General features: G+C 36.2%; 1 protein-coding gene across 27 annotated transcripts in view; it reads left to right on the top strand.

Annotated features, from left to right (window-relative positions):
• Window positions 1–24,958, top strand: part of kcnma1a (potassium large conductance calcium-activated channel, subfamily M, alpha member 1a) — a 166,008-nt gene that overhangs the window by 78,146 nt on the left and 62,904 nt on the right. For all 27 annotated transcript variants that reach the window (XM_028006208.1, XM_028006207.1, XM_028006209.1 and 24 more), the window contains exons 4-9: window positions 9,646–9,739; window positions 11,214–11,325; window positions 19,022–19,097; window positions 19,531–19,606; window positions 20,493–20,663; window positions 23,374–23,465. In XM_028006208.1, the coding sequence (XP_027862009.1) occupies window positions 9,646–9,739; window positions 11,214–11,325; window positions 19,022–19,097; window positions 19,531–19,606; window positions 20,493–20,663; window positions 23,374–23,465 (621 nt within the window). The remainder of the gene's footprint in view (window positions 1–9,645; window positions 9,740–11,213; window positions 11,326–19,021; window positions 19,098–19,530; window positions 19,607–20,492; window positions 20,664–23,373; window positions 23,466–24,958) is intronic.

Genomic DNA, 24,958 nt, shown 5'->3' with positions numbered 1-24,958 from the left:
GTCTATCGTCTTTGTCACCTCTGCAGTGTGTACCACAGTGTAAAAAGTCAGAATACAGCAGCTATCAAGAGACACTTAAATCGTTTTGTTCATTCTAAGTCCTTTTAATAGGTGGTGAGAGAATGTGTGCAGTGTGACTGTAATTGCTGCCATTGAAGCCACTTGAGTAGGCTGACTGAAAGACAGAGGAAACAGACTCTGCTGTCATGCCGTGCTAGTCCTATGAATATGCATAATACAATTCTTTGCAAAAATATTCATACTTTTTTGCACTTGTCACATTACAACCTCAAATATCAATATATTCGTTTTAGATTTTATTGAATAGATCAAAAAAAGTAGAGTAAATATTGTCACTGTTAGAAGGTAATGATATATGGAGCTTGAGATACAATGCAGAAAAGAATAGGCACAATTACCATGAAAACATATAAATAAATATAGATGCCTGCCACACTTTTCTGACACTTTTATCTGTAAAAAGTCGTTTGAATGCCATGTCTCATTTTCACAATTAAGCACTACTACTGTTATGGTCAGTCAAATAAAATTCTACTGCTAAGTCAGTTAAAAAAAGAAGAAAAAAAAACATTTTTAAAGGATGAATAATAATTTTGACTAATTTTGAGCTGCAGCAAAATAAATGAAAACTGTAACTTTGAGAGTTACAACAAAACATCACGATAACCCATTGAGATCTGGCTCACGTTTTCTCAGATAGAGAGCAGCAGGTTTGCTTTTAATGAAGATATCTAAAAAATATAGCTGCTTGTACTTTGGAATTGGCTGTATTGTATTTACTAAGGAAAACTTTAGGTATTTAATGCATCATCTGTAGTTTTTAAAGTTTTTTCTTATTATCAAAGTGTGCAGCAAGATGTTGGAGACCTTTTATCACAGTGTTGTTGCCGGTGCCATCTTCTTTGCTGCTGTGTGTTGGGGAAGCAGCATCAGAGCCAGCGACTCTAATAAACTAGACAAAATCATCAGGAAAGCTGGCTCTGTACTGGAACTAAGGCTGGAGTCCCTGGAAACTGTGGTGGAGAGGAGGACACTGAAGAAGGTTCTGTCTATTATGGACAATAAACAGCACCCTCTCCACAACATAGTGGACAGACAGCGGAGCACCTTCTCACATAGGCTTCTCCAGCTCCGCTGTCGTAGGGACAGATACAGGAAATCCTTCCTGCCACATGCCATCTCACTGTACAATAAAAGCTAAATCATTGTTCTGCACTAATCAGTCCAATTTTGCACAACTGCATTGTGGCACACTTGCTGTACAAATATTTACATATACAACTGTATCTGCATTTTTTGAATCTTTGCAAGGACTGCTCTAACTTGCTTTTTATATTGACAGCATGTTATATTTTATTTTTATTTTTTATTTTGTCTACAACTGCTACTCAGTGGTGGTTGTTGTTGTGTCTTGTCTCTATGCTGTAACTGCGAAGTAATTTCCCTGCTGGGATGAATAAAGTAATTCTATTCTATTCTATTATTAATTACCATGACATCAAATTATAAACTAGGTCAATAAAATTGCTTGTTTTTTTGTCATCAGATTTATTTCCCTCTTAGATGGTGTGCAGGATTTTACAATAAAAGTCATATGCACATTTTTGTGGCGTGTTTTCACTTTAATTGGGAGTCTTTTAGCTGTGAAATTATGTCCTGAAGGAAAGTTAGTCAAAGGCACAGAGAGATACTGTTTAAAATGTGCTGAAATAAATCTAAAGTACAATCCAGCTTGTTCAGTCTTATCTCTTAGCACCAGTAGAAAATTATTCTTAGCATGAATATAGTCATCTTTTGTACCTCAGGATAAAAACCTCTAAATCCTGGCTCGCTTTATATACTCTTTCGTGCCTGTATCTTGTCATTTGTCTGTGATATTTCTTTCTGACAATATTCCATCTTGGGAAAGTCTTTCAATTTACTTTCCAATAATCAAACAATGATTTAAAAATGTTTTGAGTTAAATCGTTTTCATCTAAATCATAAACAATAATCCTAAATGATTGGTTACATGGTTACACTGATCCATTAATTAAACCACAGACAGAGCAGTGGTGGACTGTTCAGCCAGGTTGGTAGTTCTACCTAAGAAACACAAAAATACAACAAAGATGAATGATTGAAAACATAATGTACCACATATAGCAAACATGCAGAAAGTGATAATTGTTAACATAAAGCTTTGATTTCTGTCTGCAATGTTTCTTTTTGGTTCTAGATTGTATTTACTTGTGATTGGGCTACCCAGAGGCTCTTCCCTGATCTCTTGTGCTCCCATTGAGACAATGAAAACCATCATAGTGATTAGGTCAGGCTTGTCACTGTGATGTGCACATGCTTCTGTGTTGGAAACTAGAGATTCATCCCACCCTGGAGGTTTTAAACATCACTAACACCCCAAAGATTGTGCTATACGCTTGATTCCATCACATATAATTGACTAAATGTGCACAGAAAACATTTTTATTTTCGCTTGTTAAACAGTCCAATGTGTGTCATGTTGACAATTCTAATGAAAGGTTGGTTACAAATAAGAAAATTATGTTTCACACAATTTCTTTCAGTATTATTCATACTCACAAGGTGAACTGCTTCACAGATGACCTTCTCCCCACTCAGCCTCCTTTGCTATTAAATGTTAATAACTGAGCAATCAATAGGCACAGATTTATAGGTCGCTCTTTTAATGGAAGCAATTACTCTCCCAAATACCGAAGGTGGACACTCTCCTGGACCCGGCAGCCTCCAATGGTTTGTCTACCAACAACCAATCTTCTATTTTAGCCATTGGATTAAGTGCAAAACAATCTGAAATTGTCTGGAAAAAAGGCAACACTAATGAGAGGGAGTGGTTGAGTGCTGAAGAACGAGACATTTGGGGAAAATAAATGGCATTGATTCATATCTTGGCAGCCTGGAGCCATGCGAGGGGCTTCTATATATTTAAATATAAATATGTATTTTGTATTCCTACTAGAGTAGAGCACAACCACTCTCCGTGCTGTTTCCACCTTTCTGTAGGGTGCTATCCTGGTTGCAGAAAAATACAGAAAACCCTTCTGCCAGAGCGCATTAACAAACTTTAAATGAGGGGATTGTTAACTTTCAAGATGCAATATTAATATAAATGAGTTTCATACTGTTTGTTTTCACAATGTGGTTGCTTATCACAGTATTCTGCCTGTTCTGTTCCTCTGCAGTACACTCGGCTTGCCAAACCAATTCTATTTTCACAGCGTTTTCAATGGGAGGTTCGTGCGTCCTAACCCACCCACATCTGAATCTGCTTTAATACCTTGGCTCATCTTTTATCCTCCATCCCTTCTTTTTTCCTCCTCTGTGCTCCCATGAAACAAAGAGGAATGTAGGACAAAGTCTCTGCAGGCTGCTCCTAAAGGGATGCCCTTGTTCCTGCTCCAATTCAGTTTCTATTTCTCTCCCCTCTCGATCTCACTGTGCCACACATGCATACTTGTGTGTGTGGGTGTGCGGGCGTGTGTGCGTGAACGCTCCTGCACAGTCACGTTAAATGGCAGGAGTAGCTGTGTAATTTTTTAAAATGCATTCAAGATACCTTAAAGGCAGCATCTGTAACTCTACCAGTAGAGTGAGATCATTGACAGCTCTGAAAAAAGAAACAGCATTTAATGCCTAATTAATGGAGTAAGGTGGGAAATATGGCAGAGGAGCAAGACATGCTCTGTAGACTTTCTGACGACAAATGGTAGCCCTGAGTAGGACCTTTCCTTCTTGGGTGCTGATAGGATTTAGATGTAGGAAGGGTGACATTTTAGTCTTTAAAAGAATGACAGGAGTTTATAAAACATACAAAGGGGAAGGTTTTGCTAAAATTGATGACTAATTGAATAAGGTGTAGTTTCTGAATGCCAGCAGTTTATTAACTAAAGGCTATTTTCTCACTTTAACTTTGTGTCTTGTCTACTAATTGGGCGTCAACAACATATTAACAGATAAAAAGACATTTATTGTGAAAAATCACAGCATTCACTTATTATTTTGGATCCTTTGCCTCTCTCAAAGAAAAAGAGGTTTTATCAAATGTTTTCATAGAATATTTCATTGAATTATAGCTGATGTCATTTGTTCTGTTACTGTCAATCCCTTGCAAGAAAACTCAAAGTAATTGCTTATTCTGATCCCTTTGTCTTATAAAGTTTTGGGGGGTTAATGATGATCCATAAAGTACAGAAATATTGATTGATTGAGATTTTGGTGACAGCAGATGCTTTAGAGGTGATTCAATTCAGTGTGAGAAGCAAAGACAATCATTTAGCTGGGTTTCTTTTTACATTGAGTTTAAAATAGCATGACTCATTTTGGATGTCCACAGTCTAGATATGCTTTACCCAATAACGGTGTTGTGCTGCACCTACACTGCAGTTCCTGCATAACAGTGCATCATTTACAGTGAATGATACATATTAAAATCCATGTAAAATTATATAATCAGGTCTTAATCAACACATCATTGCCTTTTCTTAATTTTTCCTTTTTTTTGTTGTTGCTGGATAAATTTCACCAAAACCCCTGTCACCTCTACATTGGCCACCTTTTAATATGCTATAGAAAAATAATTTTAAGTTTAAGTTATATCATTTTAAGTTATCTTGATTGATACATAATAAACCACATAGTTTAAATGTTAGACTATTGTACTTCTTTAACTTATAAAGTCAAACTGACTACTCAGTACCATGGACAGCAGCACCCCACCAGACTAGAAGACTGGTGATAATCATTGTGTGCAAAAGAACAAAACAACATTCAAATTAATTACATAGCTATAATTGTTTGCCTATTGGTGCAAAGTTTTTTTAATCTTATGAAATCTTTATGTCATTTGGTGTTATAAAATTTTTGGTTAGATTATTTTCATATTGCAGCATTTCTAAAGTGGTTGGTATAGAAGCTACTAAAGTTTTGGTCAAAATATGTCATTTGCCCAAACCAGCGTGTTAAATATTAATAAAAAAAATCTAAATGTTCATGGATGTTTTTGACCTGCTCAGTAAGATTTTGGTATTTAAACATTTATTTCAGTACAGACCTTCTAGTGTATGACTAGGCTTGATCATGGACTTAAAACACACTGTAAAAAGTTGTGTCTCATGTCTTGAAAGGAAGCGTCAGTTGGAAACAAGTGCAAATACAACTTTTGTGCATAAGACATTTTAAACAGTAGTGGGCTGTCTGGGCCAGCAGGACCTTCTCTGCTAGCCCTAGAAAATTAAAAAGAAAAAGTATGAAATGTTTTAATCGTATTTAATTTTATCTATAATTAAAATTTTATTCTACAGACGAGTTGCTTAAGGTTTCACTTTAATTTCCTACTTTAAAAAGTGCCTTCAGTATAGTGTGTTTACTTATCAAGAGAAGATATTTTTAATCTTATTGCAGAAATCAAGGTGTAAATGATCTGATTTGGATAATTTCTTCAAATACTAGTTGACACAAATGATTTACTTATTCTGAGTGAGAAACTGCAAGTTATAACTATACAATTAACTGAAATAATTACTTAAATAAAATATCCCACTTTGAGTGTAGTGATTTTATATAATATGAGTTTCACTTTTTAATATAATTGAATTCAATGATATCTTAATTTTCAGAGAAACATCTGTGTTACTGACAGACAACTGTTTTGGTTGAAGTAATTCTTTGCTTTGATAAAATTACCTGAGGTCAGGCTAAAAAGAGAACAGGATAATGTGTGCATGGGGTTTCCATGTTTAGCAATCCGCATTGTAATTTTTGCTGCTTAAAGGTTTAGTTGCTGTTTTGCTAATTATTTTTTGTTTTGTTTTTAGACACACTGCACAATGCCTGTGTTTGCTTTGGTGATGTGCTATTTTCATTCACAGAGTGCTTTAAATGACTCGGTAGGGGAAACGTCTGTAGTGGGATGCGAGCCATTTCAGTTCACATAAAAACGGAGTCATCTATTTTTAGCGTCCCCGGAAGACTTTTTTTTTTGTCCACTATCCTTGTAGGCACTTAACTGTTTCTTAGTTTAGTAATGGTGCTTTGACCTAAATCAATCATTTAAGTGCAAATCTGGTCTCCTTTCAGCTTCACCTCTCCCTGAAGATTAGTAGAGCAGGAAGACATTTGTGCAGCACAGAAATGACTCTTATTTGGTGTGTGTTGTACCGTGGTTGTGAGCATTAGTCAAGTGGGCAGCAGTGCGTTGTTATTGTTTGCTCGAGGGACGGCCTTTCTGTCGCTCCTGCAGCTATCCAAGGTCATGTCCGGGCTGACGAAGGACTGGCTCCTACTGACTGACTGAAGGTGTTTTGGGCTATTTTTGGAATGTCATCGTCAACACCTTCTGTTGCCCTTGAGAATAATGGGTTTTACCTTTCTGGCTGTGTTTTCTGGTGTTCTTGATTGTAGGACACAATGATGGGGAAGAATTGTGCATCCTAAAATAGATGTCCATGCTCCAGACAAAACAACATGGGTGGTTGAAAAGTTTGTCTATGCTAACTGGGACAGTGGATCTTCTTCTTCCATTGCTGTTAGTCAGTACAGATGTGCTTAGCCTTTTTAAATCAGTTTTAGATCTCCTGACCTCAAGTGCTCTTCCTTTCCCATGCTCTTTCTCTTCTCTGGTGTCCTCCTCCTGTCAGTCAGAATGGTGTAACCCCAGGCTGTGCCAGCACTTAAAGAGTAATAAGAACTGTGGCGGATCTATTTTCTGTAGAACACTGGCAATGTGTTGCCAGAGATCCCTTGTGATTGTAGAGTGTAAAGTGACATTGAAATCACACGGTGGCAACATGTCTTGTCTTACCTCTCGCCTCTTTGATAAAGAATTCACGTGAAGGAATTCAGTGACACAAACACCTGGTTAGTATGACGTAATTTAAGCCCAGTAAATAAAGCTACATTTTGCATACAGCTGAATTGTGTGCAACGTGCATCACGTTTCTAGTGAAGAGTGGAAGTTAAAAACATCACTTCTGGACATTTACTTTAACCTTGTTGATTGATTCATTGCATCAATACAACCCACATCTTATTTTCAGTGGTAGTATTCTTTTTGTTTGTTTTTATAGAATTTTAAGTATTTGTAAGTATATTTTTATGTTTGACGCAAACCGTTTTCTCAGCCCCATTTAAACAAGCAGGTTATTAAATTTACTGACATCTAGTGGCAGACTCGCAGATTGCAGCATCTCCTCATGGTTAGTAAAATAAGTCTTGCTGGCAGCTAAGGTTTTGAAAAATAATAATAAAAAAAACAAACACCTCCCAAACAGTTTCATTAAATGTATTAAAACATTGTACAATACTCCCACCCCCTTCCAATAGGACAGCACTTAAGTTTCCCATGAAACATTTGATAATGCTTAAGCATACAAAGAGAAGTAAAGGCAATTGATTATTCCCCCTAGTGCTTCATCTGTAATTCCTCCACCATTCTTAGATCTCTGTTGTATACATTCACCATACGTTTTGTGCTGAAAGATTAAATAATGGCCAATTTGTTTGTTTCCTGGCTGTGCCCTAAAGATCTTTATTCCAGATCTTCTGGTAGTTTAGCCTTCATGACTGTATGTATTTACCAAAACCTGTTCATTTTGACCCAGTATGAATAAAAGAAAATAGGCAAAAAAGCCAAAGTTGTGAACCCATTTTCATTTTTCCAAAATCACTGAAGTTGTATGTGTGGAAAAAAAGGGTTCAATGCATCCTTAAAAGCCCCAAATTATTGTGACACTAATGTCTGAGTTAATATAACTCCTGACTGGAGTTGTATATACTCATCTGAGTTTGGAGTTGTATTAAAAATTGAGTCGATTCTTATTTTTTCTTTTATTCTTGGCTCACATTATGAATTTCAGTGGTTTGAAACACACTCAGCTTCTCTGAAATAACAAGCAATGAAAAACACCCACATGGTGAAATGATGAGGTTGTCATTTCCCATTGAGATCTTAATATAACAGAGAAACCACTGTGTACTTTTCCAAGTACTTTAGTCAATGATAAGGCTCAGTGCAACATGTACATAACTGAAATTAAATGTGCGCACTCAGAGTTATAAAGCAAAGCAAATTCCTTCAATTCTAGGGATCCTTCTGCTTTCTGCCATTATTTTTATGTTACCAAGAGTGCTTTGGGTCACATGACTTAAGATTAGCAGTTATTCAGAATCAGGCCAGACCTTAGCCTGAGGGGGAGCACAGCAGTGACCACTCCAAATGGTGTCTTCAGTATTCACCATCTGTGTGTTTGTGTAGATATGGGTGTTTATGCGTATGAGTGTATATATATATGTGCCGTGTGTATGTGGTGCAAAAAGACGGAATGTTGCTTCTCCATGTTTGGTTCTGGTTCTGCCGACGCCGTCCTCCCGGATCTGTTGCCCCTGTGACCTGAGCATGGATGGTTAGAAGGAAAAAATTCATTTCAACTTAAAATTAACTTTGGTGTTATTGTAATTTTGTAATTTTTCTTTTTGCACAATGTTTTGTCAGTATTGTATTGAGTGTATTGATTAGTATGTGTGCATACTCCTCCCTCTGGCTCTAATAAAAAAAACCAAAACTCTGGTACTAAGATTGATTTTCCTTTCTTGTTTTTACTCCCAAGGTCTTACTAGTTAGTATACTTATGTCAGGCCACTCAATCATAAATTATTTGGTTGTTTGTCCTGTTTAGGAGATATTCTCCATAATGACCTCAGCTGCTTTAATAAAGCATGTGACTGAATGTGATTTTAATATGAAGATTAAGCCTTTCTTCTACCTCTGTAAATTACATTATGGTATGAATTTGTTTCTGTCTCTTAGTCTTGTTAGCACACAAAAAAACATAGCACAGATTGATTTGAACATACTGACTGGACTTTGGTAGGAGTCTATGGATTAAGCAGATTGCTGTTTTTGCAAAAGCAGAATTCCCCCATTACTCTAGTAAAATCCAATGAGCCCAAACCCAAAGGAACAATAGAGAGAGTTGATTACTTGTTTTGTGTTTAGACACTCACTTCCTAATGGGTAATCATCACTTTGTTTCTACAAAGGCACATTTTTGGAGAGAACAAACAGATTGCAGATAATTTATCTCCAGCTTCCTTTTTTTGTTTTTTAAAAAGCTCAGTCCTGAATTCTCTTTAGCTGAGGAAATATCCTTTATAATATTTGGGTTTGACACTCACTAAATAATTCAACCATGCTGTTGCATCAAAGCAGCTTGGAGTTTCAGTTCTTTTTCAGCTGTTTCATCTGTGTGTGATTGGCACTGCAATGAGGCTTTCATGTAACTCTCAGTCCTCGTCTGGCTCACTGGATCGAATACAAGCAACAATTACAAGTAGTGGCTATGCAGAAATCTGGATTTGAATTATGAAATTTTGAAATCAGCATTTTGATAAAATTACTTTTATCAGAGGTTACCAGAGGTTGCTTAGTAACTTATAAGACTGTGTAACCCATATTTGATGAGCATCATAATTTGACATCGTCAGCATCATTTTATTTAAGCTCCTCTCAACTTGGGTGTACAGTAGAGGAGATACTGTATGTTATCAGTTCATAAGCATTTGACCTGAGCATAATGTTCTGTTCTCTCTCTTTCTGCCTCTGTGTTTCAGTCCTATAGAATCCTGCCAGAACTTCTACAAAGATTTTACACTACAAATCGATATGGCCTTCAATGTCTTCTTCCTCCTGTACTTTGGCTTGCGGGTAAGCTGACACACATGCATTCACACACAGACCTGCATATACAGTATAAGCACACATTCTTCAGTCAAAAGAAAATTATCAGTGCATCTCAGATTTTCTTTTCATAAATGAAAATCTAAAAAGTGTTGGGTACATTTGCATACAGTCCCCCTCAGATAAAAAAAACATTGCCACAATTACAGCTGCATGTCTGGGAAATCATTTTTGAACATTTAAAGAAAGAAACCCTTGGCCTTCATTTTCAAAAATAGCTTAAACTCAATCAGAATGCATGGACTGTGTTTAGGTTTGAACCTTTATTGTATTTTATTGTAAAAGCAACTTGTAAGTCCTTTGATCAGTTCAAATTCTTCCCCATCTTTTCTGTGTCCCCTACAGGGCTGTGGTAAAACTTTTAAACTGTACATTTCATGCCATCCTTTCAACAATAGGTGATTTGTTCTCTAAAGCCACATTTGTGGTGTGTACTACTAATGGTTATAATAATAATATTTCCCACCTTAGCTGTGGATCTTTGCAGCTCATCAGAGTTATAATTGGGCTCTTGACTCCTTTTCTGATTTGTGTTCTCCTTGGTAGGTTGCAGCTGCTCTATATTGTTTGCATTTCAAGGTGATGGGAACGAAAGGGAGCTGCTCAGAGCTTGGGATATTTTTGTATTACACAACCCAACATTATCACTGACATTGTGCTGTTTTCTTCGGTCTCTATAATGCTGGTTGTTATCTAACGAGCCTCTGAGGCCTTCACAGAACAGCTGGGTTTATTAGTTAGGTGATTGCACTGGATGTGATTTCTGGCTATCAGAGTAAATGGGGGAAGCTGGAGAGGATGGACGGGGGTTTAATTGAATATTTTGAAAACCATACTATTTTTGTGGGAGTCTATCACATAAATGACATACAGTGATGTTTAAGAAGCAAGATAACTGAATTCAAGGCCCATGCTTTATACTAATGTCTAATTCAGAGGGAATACCAATGCTGCACAGAATCTTCTACACAAAAGCTTTAGCATCCTTCAAAAAGCTTGTTTTGTTACTGTCCTCATTAATACATAATTCTGAGTTCTAAATATTTTTGTATGTGATAGTACACATTTAAATTCAATAAATCATGTGCAATTGGTATTAAAATCACTGTTTTATAGGAAATCCACATTGGATCATACATAAAGTATCTCTACATTTTAAACTGACATTATTGTAATGACCAAAGCAGCCATCTAATTTAGCAAAAACAAGCTTGACATCCTGAATGAATGGATAAATAAATACATAAGCTGCTTACACTGCCATTGGTTTGCATGATTCAGCAAATGTGATGAAGCTTTTGTCATCTAAATAGCTCTTCATCATTGCTGAAGGAACAAACAAGTTTGAAAAACAACTGGGCTTTTTTGTGGTTGCTGTTTAAATAAAAGTAGGTTAGTCGCTATGCTGAGTAGCATTGTTGTCGCTTTTCTTTTCTCGCAGTTTATAGCAGCCAATGACAAGCTGTGGTTCTGGCTGGAGGTCAACTCAGTGGTCGACTTCTTCACCGTTCCTCCTGTGTTCGTCTCTGTATACCTAAACAGAAGCTGGCTTGGTAAGTTTAAATATATATGGTAAGATTTAGCAAATCCTGTTCCCTATTCCATTTTTCTTTCTATCCTTGCATGCCCTCCTCTTTTTCCATACCTCTACGTTTCTCCCTGAGACTCCCGGTCCTCCCGTCTGTCTCCCCTTTGGTGGGGGCATGTCTGTGAGGCCTTGTTGCTTGAGGCTGCAGTCAACTTTCCCTCATCATTAGAAGTGACAGGGCTAGGTTCGTCTGATGTTTCAGCTAACACAGACACAGCAGAGTGAATGGATTGATGGGAGTGAAAGAATGGGGCTGTGGTTTTCTTGTTTCTCTGTGTGTGTGTGGCTTTAGATTATCTAGTAGTTTTGTTAAGGAGTTGCATCTGTAATGCCTCACAGCAGTCAATAACTGCCCTCTAATGGCTTTATTCACACCCACATGAAAAATGCAAAAGCATGTGTGATCCCAGTATACACTGCTGCACTCACGCATGCATGAGCAGACTGGAAAACACCCTAACCTGCATTACATAACGACCTACTTTTCCCACTGTGTTCAGAGAACCGTGACCTAAATTATACTGCAGAGAAAAGAGTTTCTTTCCAAGTCTGCTCTTTTTTTGAGTTCACTTTGTGTCTACCTCTGATAAGATGCTGAAAAAACATCAGGCTGATAATCAAAGACGCTCTAATCCAGGAATTGTTTTTGGTTCTTTTATGACCATAGCATCTACATTTAAATGTTTGCCAATACTGACATTGTCTGATCTGCAGGGTGCCTGAACATTTGATGTTGTTTTTGGTCATGGTGTTATACGAATGGACCATGCTGGCACCGCATATCAGTTAATACGTTTAATATACAATAATCTTAAAAATGATTATTTCATGCCTACTTTCATGTTTGTAGCTACATAAATTCTAAATATGTCCACAAATAATATGGGAATGAAGTGTAAGTGAGAAATATCTGAAAATCTCCAAAATCCAGCAAAAAATCACTTCATAATACTTACGTTTTTTTGTATATCTTTTTACTTATTCACAACTAAAAGCTCACAAATCAGCACACTAATGTAGGAGTTTGTTAATTCAGTGAAATAAAGTAAATAGAAGGTGACATTCGTTTTTATATATTGTTTTTAGCAAATTTTGAAATGGAGAGTGGATCAAAATTCTCTTTTGATGAAATAAGAGTATTTAATCTGCTATTGACCATAGAAATCAAATTAAAATAGTTAAAAGCCTTACTTCAGAGCCTGAAGTTTTCTGAGGAATGGTTGAACATTTTCACAGAGAAGAAAAACAGCATAATGAATGAAGAGAGCGAGTGTTTCTTCTTCCTGCTACTCATGATGTAAGGTGTCCTCATCTCAGCCAAAGGAAGCTGTGAGTGTTAGGGTCTTGATGAGGATGATGCAAAAGTTTGAAACAGTAGTGTGACCGCTAGCTAATATTATTTTAGTGAGGAATCACCTGTGAATATTAAAAATCCCTGTGCCGGAATTTGGGAATGAGTATATTTCTTTTGGGGAAGTAATGTAGCTGTAATATTTTTTTTCTTTCCAAAAAATAAGTGTAGAATTCCTGACATAAAAAGAGAATCTTGTGGACGTTTTTAGTCCCTTTTTGTTAAAATCAGTCCTGCTTTTCACCACCTATTCAAATGATTTTACAAAGCAGAAAGATTAGCAAAGGAAAGCTATTGAAGACAATAGAAAAATAAATAAATAAGGGAAAACTAACAACAGAATGGAGGGGGAAAAATAATCATCTAAACCTCAGGACATTTTTGTCTTTGTAATGTGTTGAAGAATAAGAAAAAACTAGGTGAATAATTTGAAGTGGTGGCAATTTAAGTAGGTTATGCACATATAACGGGTAGTGTCTTATAAGCATTACTAAATTTATTTTAGTAAACCTGCAGCAACCCCCTTAATCATGTTCATTCAGTGTAAAGAATGAAAGAAATTCATCCTCTATTGCAATAATATAAAGTAGCAAAAACATCTCAAAAATCCAGAAATAATTTTTTATTGGTGTTACAAAATCACTGGTGTTTGTTTTATTAAAACCCTGAACAATTCCTGAAATACAAATGTACCTAATGAATTTATTTTTAATCTGTAATTTACTTGAACTTTATTTTTTAAAACTGCTCCATCCTGTATATACAGTCAAGGAAATCATTTAATTGTTTAAATAAGCAATGTCAGAGAATTTTTTTCTTCTTTTTTTGGCATTATGCACATTGAGAAGGATCCTAAGGGAAGTAAAACATATCTCCAACTGTTGGACAACTGCAGTAAAAAGTGAAAAGTTAACCAGTTTCTTATGAAACACTCCAGAAATACATCTCTCCTATGAAAACTGTAAACACACAAGTTTTTTTTATTAATTGATTAATTTATTTTTTTAAATTTTACTTTCTATTCAGGTTTTATTTAGGAGAAGTCAGAGTGGTTATTAGGACGGGTCTTGTGCTTTTAATTCCCCCAGATTACTTTCCATACACCATTAAAGAACCCACAGAATCTTTATAGTACATCACAATTATATCACACCTCTGTACACTCTGTAAACTGAATGTGAAGTCTGCTGTAGGTGTGCTTATGAAAAGGCCCCTGCCAGAGATTCTGCCCTGCAAACCTGACATGGAGTATCCACTTATTATGCATCCTATAGAAGAATATATGATTTTTCACAACTCAGTGCTTGTTCTTTTCTGCTCCTTTAAATTAGATGTTGATTAAGAGAATAATGATGTGGGGCTGATGTTAGAAGAGCATGTAGACTTCTGCTTCTACAGGAAGAGAAATTAATCTTCTTTAACATCTTTAACCCATGTTTTCTCGAGGGAGAGGCTGGGTGGGATAAGCATGTGGATATTTGAAGGATGCTCATAGATCTCGTGGCTACTGAGCCTTTGCTTTCACACTCTCCCCCATCTGCAACATGAAATTACTTTTACAATAAATTACTTAAAACATAAATAAAATATTTGACTGTGCAAATCTGTCTGCTGATATTCAGCTGTTTACTGCAGGGTGAAAAAGCAGTATTGAAGTTCTAGGGTTGTAGCTTTGAGGCAGCGATTTTAATTCCTACTTTCTATTGCCTCCTAGTGGAGAGTTAGTAAACCGTTCTCTTATCCCTTATGGTGATGAAAGAGGCTTATGTGCCTGACAGGGTCGTGAGTGCAACTGCTTTATACTGCATGTCCTATAAGCTACTGGCAGTAAACATATAAAGGGCAAACATTGGCGTTATAACTGCTATCTTAGCCCGAAGATATTGATATTTGTTGATCTTGTGTTCTTCATGAATGAAAGAAGAACCACTGGTCATTGTGTTTGCTTGGTAAGAGCAGTTCAGCATCGTGTATTCTAAGCTTGGCTTAGTTGACTGTTAGTATTAGTCCAGATGAAACATCTCTGGCTGCTGATTGATAAAACAATTCTGCCAAAACACGTGACTTAGAGGCTGAACTGTGCCTTGTTAACCTCAATGAAGTAAGCATTGGCACAGCCCCTAAAAACCTTCTTGAATGAGCATCGTGTGAGCTGGTGTGTGTGTGTGTGTGTATGTATTCATGATAGTTGCCAGTGCAATAGGATTTGGCATGTGTTAAAGAGATTTTCACATTCAAAATCATGTACTCAATGGAAGGGAATTTCATTGAGATGTTTTTTAGACATGTGGATGCTAATGCATGTAAAATATCATATTAGTGAGAACTTTTAAGCACATCTGTTATATTTATGTGTTTGATTTTTCTTAATTTTTTATTTGCTTCTGAGTTTTGAGCAAGGAGTGTGTAGGACATCAAAAAACTACTGCTGACATACACGGATACACAGCGGAATACTAACACAAATGCTTCCATCCATCCATCCATTTTCTGTTCTCCCTTTGTCCCTAATGGGGTCGGGAGGGTTGCTGGTGCCCATCTCCAGCTACGTTGCAGGCGAGAGGCGGGGTACACCCTGGACAGGTCGCCAGTCTGTCGCAGGGCACAAATGCTTCATACTGAGTAAAAACAACCATATACCAAAGTGTTGCTGTGTGATGGAACTAATTTTGAGAAATCTAAGTCCAAGTTAGAAACTCAGTATTATTTATCCAACAGCTCAGAGATTTGCATATGAGAATATTCTTAGATAAATATGAACATGGCTGTAATCATAAAAGCCCATTCATAAGCTTAAATAAACATAAGTTTCTCAAATAAAAATAAAATATATTTTTTGTACTAATGAGGGATTTTGCGGACTTTTCCCAATCTCTTCTAAGTTTAGCCTGTTCTGATTTCTTAACAAATATCAACAAACTACTGCTTCCTACTTTCTTTATAAACTAAACATTTAAAGATTATACTAGAGCACCTTGCTGCTTCCTGCTTTTACTCAGTGCTCACTCATTGTTTAAAAGTAGCAATCTTGAACACTTGACATGACATCAATTTCCTTTTTAAAAGCATCCTACACCTTTTGTGCTTCTTCTGACCAAAATTGAAATTTAATTTTAAACACTTGAAAATAGCTGGCTGAGACAACAACTTTCACACCTATGAGTGTTGCTGTCAGCGTCACCCTGTAGTGCGTAGAGGTGGGAAATAGTAATAACCAACCACTGATCAAGGACCACCAGTGGGTCTTGTGCAAAAATGTTTAATTCCCAAATATCGACTCACTTTTTGGTGTGACTTTGTTGATCAAAAAAGGATTTCTCACATAGCACTAATCGCTCTAGAATGAAAATCAAACAGCACAAATACTGATATTTCAACTTTAAATTATGAAAAATGCAAAAATGAAAGAGAAATATAAATAGACTCAATAGCTCGAATATATATCAAAGTGGGCAGTTGTCAACACTAAAAAATTGCCTCAGTAAAACCATTCTGTTATGCTGTGATCATTTTCACCAGAGTAAAGTTACTTGGACATGTAATTGTACAGCTAATCACAGAGGAGAAAAGTCACAAAGCCACGTTGTTGCCTGAAAAGTGGTAAATTTATTCTAACCAAAATCTCAACCTGCACAGACAGATCTGCTCCTAAAATAGTACAAACAAAGCAAATAGCTCTGCGGCTCTCTGCACTGGAACAGTTGCCCCACATTAGAATGAGTTAATTTGCATATATTTAAGAACACATCTCCCATATTTATGTATCTTTATGTAAATTACATCAAAAGCAAATAAAGATTTACATTCTGAAAGACTGTCTTTCTTCAATATAAATTTTCCCAGCAGTCTCTGTTTTAGGGGGGAAAAAACAACATATCTGTTAAAGTTGTAGTTGACTGACTGATTAGTTTATTCCTAAATACTTAATTAATCTTATATGCGAGAACTCTGTTTTTACATTTCTTAATTTCCCAACTAGGAAGTCGATAGTATTATTGAAATATTATAAATATCACATGACAAAATGTTATTTATTACAGTGTTATTTCCGTTTTGCAACATTATAAATATACAATGTAACATGTTCACTCTCACAGAAAATTTATCTTTAATCAGATCATTTTACAAATTTATTCTAAAAATGCATAGGAAGGAGATTTGTAATCCACAGATATCCCCTAGAGCTGCAACAAAGCCTAAACAACTCCTTAAAAAATAATTTAATGTTGAGTCATGCATTGTTATAAAGCAGCAAGTGAGAACAAGATAATTTGTAACTGAGAATAAGAGGAGATGGGGAGAACAAACACTCCATGCAAACAGTGCATAAAAATATACGTCAGCTGAGACACATTTTTTTGTAATTCCAACGTCTGTAATTGTGAAAATGTGTTCTTGTTTGGCTGCTGTTCATAGATGCTAGGTTTGATTCACAATGAAAATTTAATAAGAAATGTAAATCGTTAGTAATTTTCAGTGTTGTATAGTAACGAAGTAAAAATACTTCACTACTTTACTTAAGTATATTTTGGAGTACTTCATACTTTCCTGGAGTATGAAAATTTTTGATGACTTTCACTTTTACTTCACTATATTTCCGAACTTAATTGCGTACTTTTACTCCGATACATTTTCAATGTGTGGTTTAGTTACTCGTTACAAAAAAGCGAGAGAGAGAAACAAAGTGTTTTGACCCACGCAAGTGTTTTGACCCCACCTACTGATTAGCAAGTAGCAAGCACCTAATTTTCTTAACTAAATGATGCCTGCAGGTATATCTATTAGCAGGTTTAATTTTGCCTGCACTTGGTTGGGTACATTATTTTAAGTGTATTTGACAAGTTTACCAAAATATAAAAAATGTCATTCAAACTGCATTTGCTTTGTTTTACTTTTTACTTGTACTTTTCATTACATTACTTGAGTACATCCATTTTTACAGTAATTTCCATACTTAAGTACAAGACGTTTCAGATACTTTAAGACTTTTACTCAAGTAACATTTCAGTCAGTGACTTCGACTTTTACCAAAGTCATATTTTGGAGAGGTACTTGTACTTTTACTTGACTCTGAGATTTCAGTACTTTATACAACACTGGTAATTTTTATCATTATTATCATATCATTCATCCAGCGTCTATACCGGTTTATGCCTGCAGGGTTGTGGGAATAATGATAATATGATGCCACTGTAGATTTCTCCACCATTAGAGTTGATTTGAAATGACACAATGAAAGCAGAACACACCCCCTTTTGAATAAGGATTATTGTTTTTTCCCCTCTGAATTATTTTTCATATCTGCTAATCCTTGGCAGGATGCAGACCTTTTTGAAAATTAGGTGCAACACAGCTGTGTGCTGATGGAGGGAGAGAGAGCTCTGCAGGAGTTAACGGTAATGCTCTGACAGGGGCCTAGAGAAAGGTAAATCGGTTTGTGTAGTGGGGATTAAGGGCACTGTAACACAACTGAGAGGGAAAAAAACACTTATTAGAGCTGACATTTTGATTACATAGACATTCTGAGACTGGACTGTCATGATAACCGTTTACTTTTAGAGCTCTTCAGTCTGAAGCCCTTGATTTTTGTTGGACATTTTTCTTATAATTGTATCAGAAACCTAGACAGAATTTTTCTCAAATAATATTCTGACTACAATTGGAAGGTTTGAAACAATGATTCCTCCTAAACTGCTCGTCTACCGCCGTACACACTGCGATGTTAACTTGGAGAACCTCCAGGAGACTTGGAGGCGAAAGAAGTCTTGCGGAGATCTCTTTCAGAATGGCTATAGGGTGAGGCAGAGCCATCATGGCCAGGATGACAAGAGAGGGCAGACTGGATTTTACCATACACTTTGGTCCTGTATGCACATTCTCTCCAACTGGGGTAAGAGCCTTAGCACTGACATATGTTCAATCTGGAGTTTAGGTTTTATTTAGTTGTCTGATAAATATTCAATTAAATGGTCAGACATTTTTGATTGTGCAGAATATATTAGTGGAAATTCTTATCACAACAATTTACTTTGGTCCTAAAGATGTACATACATTTCTCATGGGATTAGAGCGGTTGCAGCAAACAACAATGATGATTTGCTGGTCCTTCATGGAGTCTTTTTCCACATAACATCCCTACTAATGTTTGTCATTGTATGAATATTTTCCCAGCCATGACTAAATAATTTTCTACCATTTGTGTCTATCCAAATACTTTATTTTGAAGTTGTGTTTTATTCCTTAAAATTCTTTTCTTCTGTTGTACATTGTATTCTCACTCTCTTTCTGTATGTGTTTCTATTTCAAACAGGTTTAAGATTTCTGAGAGCACTAAGACTGATTCAATTCTCAGAAATATTACAGTTCCTAAATATTTTGAAAACAAGGTAAGAAAAAAATACCTTTTCTATGTATTAAAACTTGAAACAATAATTAAAAATTTTACCACCTTAATGTTTATATCCAATAATCTTCATCTTAAATTGACTTAACTTTTATACATATTTAATTACTAATTGTAATCATTTCTCTTCATGCAAATGTAACATGCATGCAGAGAATGCATGTTATATGCATACATACATGCACATGTATTTACATGTGTAAATACTTGTGCTTGTATTTACACATCTAGTTACATGTGTAAATACAAGCTACACATGTATTTAAAAGGTATTTTTGCTTTTACATTATGAATTTATATCTTTTCTCATTGATTATTATTTATGCTAATTTTGATTGACCAGTTGGAAGTATGGAACCAGTTGTTGTTGTCAGGTGTTTCTCTGTAATTTGTCTGATTGTTCGTCTCCAACCCAGCAATTCCATCAAGCTGGTGAACTTGTGTTCCATCTTTATAAGCACGTGGCTCACGGCGGCTGGATTTATACATCTGGTAGGTAAACTTTAACATAGTATACTAAAATGAGTGTATACTATGTGTACTGAGTACACATAGTATGTGTACTGTGTACAGTGTACTGAGTGACCCGAGTTGAGAATGGTTTGCTATATTTACATTTCTTTGAAATATTCTGACTGCAGGTTGTTCAGTTCTGGTCAGAAGGTTGTATATAATCATGAATGCAAGAATTTCACCCAAAGTTTTTAAATATTTATTTCAACCCCTGTTTTGAGATATCATCATTCTTCTCTCAAATAGTTTCATATTGAAGATGAAATATATTGTGTATAATCAAATAAATAATAGATAACCCCAATAACAACAGTAACATTGTGATCCTAATGTCAGAATTGACAAACATCTGATCAGAACTGTATATGGAGACACATCTTGTAGTGACACTGAAGCAACAATTTGACATGGCAAAGTAATCATCTTATTCACTTCATAGAAAAATTATCTTTGACATATAAACAACAGAAATTTTCATCAGGTATTATTTTTGAAGCCCTGTTTGGTAATTAATGATTATTATATCTGTGCAGAAATAAAATCAATATGTAAATAATGACAACGGCCCAAAGTTGTTCTTCCCTATTTATCTTGTTTCTTTCATTAAATGCTGTTGAACACTAACTAGCCAAACAATGAAATTGACATAATTTATTTAATTTGTTATAAACTATATAACAGCCTTGCTCAGCAACACATCATGCATTATAAAATATCACCACTAGATGGTAGTCAAAGCTTGATGTGATGAAAAAACATATCCCAGCTGGCTGAATGTATTAAATTCTAAGAAATTTGTTTTGGAAGTTCTGATGAGTGTTATGTCTAATCATCTGCACTATTTCTGTTCCCATTTCCACTGTAGGTGGAAAACTCAGGGGATCCGTGGGAAAACTTTGAAAATTCCCAGTCGCTGTCTTATTGGGAATGCGTCTACTTGCTGATGGTGACGATGTCTACAGTGGGTTACGGGGATGTCTATGCAAAAACCACCCTGGGCCGCCTGTTCATGGTCTTCTTCATCCTTGGTGGTTTGGTAAAATCAAACTTTTCTTTCCTCCCTATCCTCACTTTTATATCCTTCCTTAATAGATTATTTAGACCTAATTTAAATCATGACTGCAAATTGTATTAAATATGTGATATGTTAACAAAGTATGTTTTTAAATAATTTAATCTCCGTTGCCTTTACCTGAACTTGTTATTTATATGTCAGTATCCTTGTGTTTAGCCTACTGTATCCTGTCTGCTCTAGTTATAGGTCCCGGTGTTTCTTTGTCTGCTCCCCTTGTGTCCATCCTATATCTGTTGGATTAAAGTATATGCTTCTGTCTCATAATATTGTTATATTATTCTCTTATAAAAGCAATTGCGGTTTCAGGACACCCCTCCTTCCGTGTCTACTCCCACATTTCCAACAAACACAGGGGCAGGGAGATGAAGCTCAGGCCAGCCTGACTGGTACCACAGTAACCCCCTCCTCCCTCACCTCTTTACAATCTAGTATCCTGTTGGGCTGCTACAAGGACATTAACGTAAACACAGGCATGCATGAATGCGCACACCTGTAAGCACTCATGAGCACCGGCACAAAGCTGGAGGGCTGTGGATTAAGGATTTACCCTAATCACAGTTAGTTTTTTTATTTCTAAATTTGGATCCATGACAGATTAAATATTACCTACACATGTGTGACGATATGTAGCTTTGTGCTTGTGATGATAGATGGTGTGTTTTTCAGAGAGCTGAAAGCTCTTGAAGTCTTTATGTAAGCAACTTAGCGTGCTTTCTGTCAGCACCAGTGGCTGAAAAATGATTCCAGTCTGGAGCAGTTTTAGAAACATAGATCAAATTAAACCCCTAACATTACTCCTTACTTTAGTTGATCCAATATGACATTTTGGCCTGATATCCAAATTCCGTTGTTGTTAAGCTTTGACCTGATTTTTCATTAAAAACCATACCTATCAGTTTTACTTGTAGCCTCCCTGCTTTCAGCGGGCATTGATAATGATAGTATTGTGTTTATTCAGCCCAGTGATGACTTGCAATGTGTGTGAGAGACAGTAGTTGCTGCAAAACACTTTTACTAATGTGAAATTAATGAAATTATTAGGAAGTGAAACTTTGTGTTGTTAACATCCTTTATGAGTAATTAGTTCAATAAGCACAGTTAACATAACACTCACCTCAGTGTGTATTCTCTAGAGCAGTGGTTCTTAGACTGTGGTAAAAGCAGTAGAGGGGGTACTTGGGCTGCTTTTAGTGGTTCCCAGAAGAAATTTTGATATTTGTAATTTGCAAGGCAAAACTGTCTGTGATCTAGAACTCCAACAGACAAAGAATGTGAGTTTTTCATGCACATTTTTCACTTCTTTAAGTTATTCTCTAAATAAAAATGCAGTGAAATAAATTAGAAAGTCTGCTTCAGTATGAAACTAAATCAGACAGAAGTTTAATAGGACCAAGTGCCGGTGGTTGTTTGTGCTGGGAACAAGTCCAAGCACAGTCTAGCCATTTTCCAACTTAAAAATTGTCTTTATTATTATTATTATTATTATTATTATTATATGCTCAGTGAGCAGTGTGACTACTATTGGCAATGCAATCTAAAAAGTGTGCATTTTTCTAAATTTGTAATTTGAAAGACTAACTACATGTTCGGCAACAGAGGACATGTAGTATTATATTGGAGAATAATTTGAAGAGATAAAAATAAAGGTGTTTATTAATTCAGAGCAGCCATGTTATATTCCAATGTCAGCGTTGATGTGAAACAAATTGACTAAAACCTTAAGAATATAACATGGTGAAGGAGTGAAATGTTTAGTCCGTGCTGATAATGTCTAACTCCTAGCCTGAATAGATAGAATAGAAATATCCTTTAATTTCCCATAATGTGTAAATTTCTGCTGTCATCCCTTCATTAAAAACCCAGTTTTTCCTGATATTGCTGTTCTTCCTTTGACTTAATTTGTATCCTAAAAATCGCTAGCTTTGAATCTTTAAGATACAATAACAACTTCCACTCCAAAGAGTGTTTTGGGTAGTGCAAGCTGACATTAACATTGATCAGAGAAAGATGTTTTTACATTTCTTTTTACATTTCTAAATGTCCAGTCAGTAATCAGAGCCAGTCAAACTTAAAGTTGTCTGAGCTGACCAGCCTAATTCTCACGCATGTCCTCTCCTTATAGCTTTATGGTAGATATTTAAGCTTTTACTGATAAATGAACACCAATGACTGACCTAATGACGGCATTTCTACTGAATTCAACCCTTATCCCTTTCGAAGCTGTGTAACTTTGCAAAATGCATCCAGCTCATTCTCTAGCCCAACAAATGAGTCTTGATGTGTTTTGCAGCTGTGAACCATCAGGTGGGCCTTTTCAAATCAACCTGCCAGATCATCTGTGTTTGTTGGACAAAACATGGCACATAGGTTTCAGTTTTAAATTTCTGCCACCCAAAGAAAGGCTTTTGGTGCCATCACAGACTGACAATTATTCAGCTGTGACAAAATTTGTGTCTGAATATAGTGGGGCTTAAAACATGAAATGCAATAAAATCTTTTTCCATATGAAGACATTCTGCCCATATATGAATCTTAGCAGATTTCTAGCAAGCAAAAACATGTCCCATCTAAGAAAAAAAATAATAAATTGGATGCACATTCTCCACTACCCACTCTTTGGCATAGTAGTCTCTTTTTTAGTCTCTTCTTCTGTCTTCTATCTCCTCCTTAGGCCATGTTTGCCAGCTACGTCCCTGAAATCATAGAGTTAATAGGAAACCGCAAGAAATATGGTGGTTCCTATAGTGCGGTTAATGGGAGAAAGTAAGTATTCCAGATGGTTCTGCTGTTTTTAAGTGTGCGGTAGAACCCTCTCTGCATGCCTTTTTTTCTTTTTTTTCTGTTCCATGCATGTAGGCCATGTTTGCTCGCTACGTGCCAGAAATTGCTGCTCTCATCCTTAATCGGAAGAAATACGGAGGGAGTTATAACTCAACACGAGGCAGAAAGTAAGTTGAAATCCAGACAAGGTGTGGTTGTGTGACTAAAGTGCACCCCCTGTTTTAAGTTTATAAGATATCAGGGGTTGGTTAACTTGACATTTCATGTTCATAAAGTTTGAGTACAATAGTAAAATAAAGTTAGATGAAGTCACACTACGTGACTGGAGACCTTGGCCATTAGGACACACATGTTCATGCCCCCTCACTCTTGCTTTCACTCTTTCACTTTTTTTCTACCTACCATTTTTTCTGAATCTACTTCTCTCTTTCCTTCATTCAACACTTTCCTTAAGTCATCAGTGTGCTGTTTATTTTCTTGTTTTTGTCCACCTCAACACATCTTGTGTTGCGCTATAATTTAATTTGGACAATAGAGCTTTCATGACTGCTAAACGTTTTAGTCTTGCAACACGCTGACCTGTGGTGCTTCTCTGCAATACAAATGTCCAATGCATCCATAAAAGGGTTCAGTTTAAAAAATAAATAAATAAAATGAAGCAAAGAGTCATGAAATCCCTACTATCCACTTTTCAAGGATTTTCCCACGAGAGCATAGAAAGACTGAAACATCTGCAAGTGCATTATTATTGGTGGTCCTTTCAAGCATCATCAATCACAATGACCATTGCAGGATATAAGTTCTTTTACTTTATATTTTATTTTTATTTTTTTATTTTATTTTGCTTGAGTTAGTTCTGCATGCCTTAATCCTCTCCTCAGCTGCATCATACCTGGGATGTTCTTTACGACCTGCCGTCTTGTCGCTTTTTCATTACCTGCAAACCCGATGAAAAAGCCCTAATCGCCGTCGTTTGTCACTGCTGTAGCACATTGCATCATCCGTGCTTGACATTATTCTGGCCCTGATCTTCAGTCAGCTCCCACACCCTTGAATGCTGGATGCCTCGCTCCCATTGGAGGCTCTCAATTGCTTTTTGCTTGGTTTTTTTGCCTGCTCGGTCCTCTGTTCTCGTGTGTGTCTATGTGGTGTCAGCATTTGTTTTGCCGTGCGTGTGGATTTGACTGTAAAGTCTGTGTGACTCTTTGGTCAGTTTACTATTTGTACAAGAGTGCCACAATGCTTATTGTACATTACTCCTCTTTTCCCTTTGTGGCTCAAACCTTAAGCCCCATCACACTACTGGGTATCTACCTTTCAGTTCAGCGTCATTGTAGCACACACAGTTTAATCACCAGGACATGTGAAAAAATTTTCCACAGCAAACATTTGCTGCTTTCATACATCATGCATATTTGCACCTCTGCAACAGAAATTTATATTTAATTCAGTCATAGCTTCAATTTTATGCTCAG

This window comes from Xiphophorus couchianus, chromosome 22 (genome assembly GCF_001444195.1).
Source record: "Xiphophorus couchianus chromosome 22, X_couchianus-1.0, whole genome shotgun sequence".
NCBI classification, from domain to species: Eukaryota; Metazoa; Chordata; class Actinopteri; order Cyprinodontiformes; family Poeciliidae; genus Xiphophorus; species Xiphophorus couchianus.
Note: the sequence above shows the minus strand (reverse complement) of the source record. Positions and strands in the feature narration are given on the sequence as shown.